Source organism: Oculina patagonica, chromosome 8, assembly GCF_052425735.1.
Source record: "Oculina patagonica isolate OP01 chromosome 8, crgOcupat, whole genome shotgun sequence".
In the NCBI taxonomy this organism is placed as follows: Eukaryota; Metazoa; Cnidaria; class Anthozoa; order Scleractinia; family Oculinidae; genus Oculina; species Oculina patagonica.
In genome coordinates, this window is record NC_135765.1 from 32,016,063 (window position 1) to 32,021,343 (window position 5,281).

At 39.1% G+C, this 5,281-nt stretch overlaps 1 protein-coding gene across 1 annotated transcript; it reads left to right on the top strand.

Moving 5' to 3' along the window:
* The first annotated feature begins 2,099 nt into the window (after positions 1–2,099).
* LOC144663307 (uncharacterized) lies at positions 2,100–4,679 on the top strand. Its single transcript, XM_078524205.1, has 4 exons — positions 2,100–2,936; positions 3,047–3,262; positions 3,525–3,661; positions 3,798–4,679. Exons 1-4 carry the CDS (start codon positions 2,705–2,707, stop codon positions 4,677–4,679), a joined length of 1,467 nt encoding a protein of 488 aa, XP_078380331.1. The 5' UTR covers positions 2,100–2,704.
* The last annotated feature ends 602 nt before the right edge of the window (positions 4,680–5,281 follow it).

Genomic DNA, 5,281 nt, shown 5'->3' on the forward strand with positions numbered 1-5,281 from the left:
GTCCTAGTCTCCGTTATGAAGATATTCTTATTAATCCCCCTGGTTCACTCAATAACCTAGAGACTGAAGAACAGCTTATTAGGTTTTTCTTAGGGAGTACTGGCTTCATGCTAACAGAAACTATGAAAGTGCTGATAATCTTTCAATTTAATTTCTTGCGTAAAGCCAAACATTTATTTGACCTCACTATATTATCACGGCAAATCCAGTCTGAAAGAACACGCGAGTAGGGAACGCAGGGCGTGCGCGTAGATCACGCGAAAAATCGCGAGGGAGACTACACGCGGAGAACAACAAGCAAACGCGAGAACCCGCGAGAGATCCTCGCTTGATGCCAGTCGTGTGCAACCTTCTCTGGTTGGATGACTTTGGCCTTAGCTACACCCACTGCTTCTAATGCGATGCAACATTCTCTTTGTAAATTTTTGGGGGGTGTTGGGGAAGAGACAGTTTTTCTCAAAGGATAAAGCCTGGGTTTCACTAGCGACGCAAGCACAAGCGCAAGCATAAGCGCAGTCACGCAAAAAGGACAAATTGTGGTCCTTGTTCTTACGCTTGCCGCAAGCACAAGCGTAAAACTGCAATGCGTTTGTGCTTGTGCTTAAGAGACAGATTCTGAATTTTTCGAGATTCGTCCGACAGAAAGGGAATTTCAATTTTATTTTTATTTGCCCCAAATAAACCTTTTAGTAAACTATTTTCGAAAATGACATTAAACGGTTCAGTTTCCTTTAACTTTTTTTAAAATTAAGAAAAGTTAAAAATTCGAAAAGCAAATCCACCGTGGCGACCATTTTGGATGAAATTTAAGGTGTTTTCACGACACTCGTGTATACATACCAAACAACTACTCAGTATACCCTTTACACAGCTGTTTAGGTATCTCTTGAAGTTTATTTTCAGATATATTTTGTTCGAAAATATCACGTTTAAGAAAAGTTACGATCTTCGACAACCGACCCATTTCTAGAACATAAACGACAGGGCGAATATTAGCTAACTTCAAGATTGTCAAAAGCGGTCTGGTATATTGTTTTGGAGTTAAAAAACAACACCAAATTGAAGCTAAACCTTTCTTCTCTCTGTCTGAAAAATATTACTGGTGGCCCGTAAAAACTGTTCCGCTGAGAGAATTAACCATAAAGGCTGTTTTTCGCTCTGACTCTCTCTATTTATAGTAACTATTTGTGAATTTGTCCCGAAATATAATTCTTCCTAGCGGCTTTTGTACCGTAAAGATCCCGATTAATGCCACGAAAGAACTTGAACGTTTAAACAGGTTTTAAAATTCAGTGTGCATCGGTCTTGGTAGTTGCTCTAGCAAGAAAGAACAGCTTTCGTTGCGGGATTAGTAATTAGGAAGATGTACGTTTCGGTCTCGACATTCTGTCTGGATGTGAACGGCGTGGTATAAATTAAATTAAAGGCAAATCACGCTTCTCATAGATAGAACAAAATAAAACATAATCCGACCCAATTTACTTAAAACATGTTCATGGTATAAAGTCCTTAATGATGGGAGCGTAAGTATTTCTTTATCTTAATTAAATCACAGAAAAACTACCCGGGAATAAATCAAACCGTCGGCGTGTTTACAGAAGGAAAAGAGAAAAGTAAACATTTGCGTCCCTTCAATGATAGTTCAGGTTGTCTTATTGTGCAAAACTACGGTTGTGTGATGTTAAAATCACCTTTTATGTGCTTAAATCTATTAATGTTTAACATTATTTTCTTTAAGGGGGAACGTATTTATTTGAACATTGCTGACCCTACTGGAAGTGACTCAAACGAATTTAAAACTTCCAGTTTCGTGACGGCTAATATTTGCATTTGTCTCGTCCTGAACCTTTGCTGTTTAAAAATAACTGAATTAACCATCACGATAGTTGCAAAGATAACCTCGGTGTTAACATAAATAGTAACGAAACTGCGGCTTGTTTGTGATCATAAATTATAAATATTACTTCTTAAATGTACACACAATATACTTACATTCGACATTCTTCGACATTCTGTCTGGATGTGAACGGCGTGGTATAAATTAAATTAAAGGCAAATCACGCTTCTCATAGATAGAACAAAATAAAACATAATCCAACCCAATTTACTTAAAACATGTTCATGCTACAAAATAAATTTATAGAAAAGAGCCACAACTAATCATGAAACAGGAAATATTATCTGTTTGTTTATTTCCGCTTCAAGTCCTTCAATAACTTGAGAATTAGTTAAGGCATTTGATACTGCGAAGCCGTCCTGCTTTCTTTTCATATCGGTCAAAAGAATGATCATTTATGCTAAAAAAAAGTTGAATCGATCGATTTTATATGAAGAAAAAGAAAGTGACAAAATCCTTCGATACAACGATTTTCCGTAAACATGTTCATCACGCAAAATTTGTCATTCACAAACATCGTCTTCATTTCCTCGACTTTAATTTAAATACTTCATTTTCGGGCAGATGATTATAAAGCTTTAACACGTACCTTAATTCTTCCGCAGTGTATAAAATGAAAAGGACCCGCTTCTCGCCGATTATTAATTAGAGAGAAGGGACTTTTACACCTAAAAGTTTTTTGTGTTGCGTGACAAAAACGCCAAAATACATGCATAGTTAATTAGATTCAGGAAAACAGTACGCAATGTTTTTACGCTGTGGTCACATTTCGCAGAATTTTTACTCTTTTTTGTGATCTACTTGTGAATGTTTTTTAACAACAATTATTTTTCGATATTATTTCTCGCCATTATGGCGTGCTGTAGCTATTCGGAATTGGTGAGTGGGGATTGTGGATCAAGCCTTGATAACCCAACTAACATCAAATGTGTTACTTTACGCGAGTGCACGAAGGAAGTCTACAGTCACCTAGTTTTTTGCAAAGTTAGCGACGACAGCGAGATTGATACTGAATGGAAGTTATTGCTTGCAAGAGCAGGTAATGTGCAAAATTCGATGTATAATGAGACTCATTTTTACAATATTTCACACTAACAATAATTCCGCCGGCAACAACAAGGAAATAATACCAAGTTTGTTGTTGTTTAGGTGTATTTGAAGTTGATGAATCTCACCTAGCAATGAACATATGCCCTCGTCATCGGGACTTGTTTGGTGTGCGCTGGAGGTCTTCTAAGACAAACTGCACCATACCAGATGAAATAGCTTCCCACAAATCAAAAGCGAAAGGCCTTTGTGGTTTACGGAGAAAGCAGTCACAATTTGTCTACCACAGAACCCAAAAGCTTATTCCAGTAGGGTCCAGTGAGTACCATGATGTTTTAAAGAAAACCATATATACGTACTAATTCAGTGGTGTTGTTTTAAAGTTAACCATGTACACGTGCTAATTCAGTGGTTCAGTTGACCTGTTGACGGTTTAATTAAAATCCGGACAACAGACGATACAGCGCCTGATCATTGTAGTCCAGTCTTAACTCCTGTCACCCTGGCAATGTTATTATCACACCAATAGGAGAATTTAAATATCCGTTATATATCTAAAATTGTTTTTGTACTTTATTAGAAATTTGCAAGCGATGTAAAGAGCATCTCACAGGAAGTTTGAGCATTGACGCAAGCTTTCAAAGTTTTCACGATCAGCCAGAGCTAGTGACACCAAATGTGATAGAGGAGCCCACTCCAAAGTTTTTAACAATTAGGGTAAGAACTTGAACAAACGGAATAATCATGCCTAACAGAATGATAGTTGTTATCTTAAGGCCATTTTCAGTGACACATTAATATATCAACCATGATAATAAAAAGAGGAGCTTAACGCGGTTTTCTTTCTTTGCAGGCACGTAAAGAAGTCTCAAGCTCGTCATCTGATGAATTAACCGAAGGCATCAGGGGCATTAAAATTACTGACGAGAGCTACTTACTTTCCTCTGATGCTGGAAGCGAGGTGTCATCAACAACCGATGCGAGTGGGGCCTCTTCTGACGATTGCACTCGCCGTCAGAAATTAAACGTGTTCTTAGAGGAGTGTGGAATCCAACCACTTGGAAGGGCGTGGCTTGCATGGCGTGAAATTAGCGAGAGAACAAAAGAGAGATATCTGAAGCAAGAAGGCGCGGCACCAATTCCAAGTACGTGTCCTACGTCTACTGAACACCGCGTTGTTTCCTCGTCTATTCTTTCAGAAGGTTGGGCCCTTAGAGCCCCCAAAAAATCCGACAGATTTAATACAAAACAGAAGGAATATTTGGAGGCCAAGTTCAATGTTGGTCAAGTTACTGGAAGAAAAGTGAATCCCGATGTTGTCGCTAAAGACATGCGACGCGCAAGAGACGAGGGTGGAGAGAAACTTTTTTCCAGTTCCGAATTCCTAACGGTCCAACAAGTCACTTCGTTCTTTTCCCGTCTTGCTGCAAAAAGGCGACAGCAATTAGCCACTGAAGAAGACGTATGTGCAGCAACAGAAGAGGAAAACTTTTGTACGGCAAGAGAATCTGTTCTGTCGTCCTTAGATCTGCAACATCCGATAACATATGACCAATTCAACATTTGTGCATTGGTCCGGGAGAGCAAGCTCAATAAGTTAAAAGTTGCTATGCTTCAAGTAATTTGCGAAGCTCTCAATTTGGAAACACCTGTACCAGCCGTCAAGAGAAAAGCTCCTTACACAGCTTTGCTGGTTGATGCCGTAAGCAAGTGTTCCTGTAGCGACACTGGTTGAGTTGACGTCATCCATGTCATGATTGTTATCATAATAGTCGTCCCTAGAAATTAACTGTTTTGTTGTGTTATATGACACTGTGTCATCTGACAAGATTTAGTAGAATACGTGTTTGCATATTATGAGGCCCGAAGTATTACTTTTTCAAACCTATTTTATACCCCACCTGTTTCTCCACTGATCTGCCTATTTTTATGCCTTTTTTTTATCGAGAAGGTGGTGGTGAGAGTGGAGGGTGATCGCCTTTTGTATGAATTTTACCAACTGGTGCACCCTCTCATTGGGAGATTAAAATGTAATTTAGATTCCAATCGCTTTGCCCCGCCGCACCTCCCCTGAGGGAAGTTTGTAGGGTGATCATACGCAAGGGAAATTACCGTGACTGGGGCTGTGTCACGTAATTGCATTCCGTGAGTTTGCGCGCGAACAAACGGTTGGTAACAATATCACACACCAGGTGCTGTTTATAGAAATGTTATATAGTGCAGAATCGTTTCACTTGTTAAAACGTCGAGTTTGGAGACATTTCTGCCGCCCAGTTGATCATTTCTAGCGGTTGTTTAGTTTGGTTGGTTAGGAACATTGTAGACATTTATGTAAGT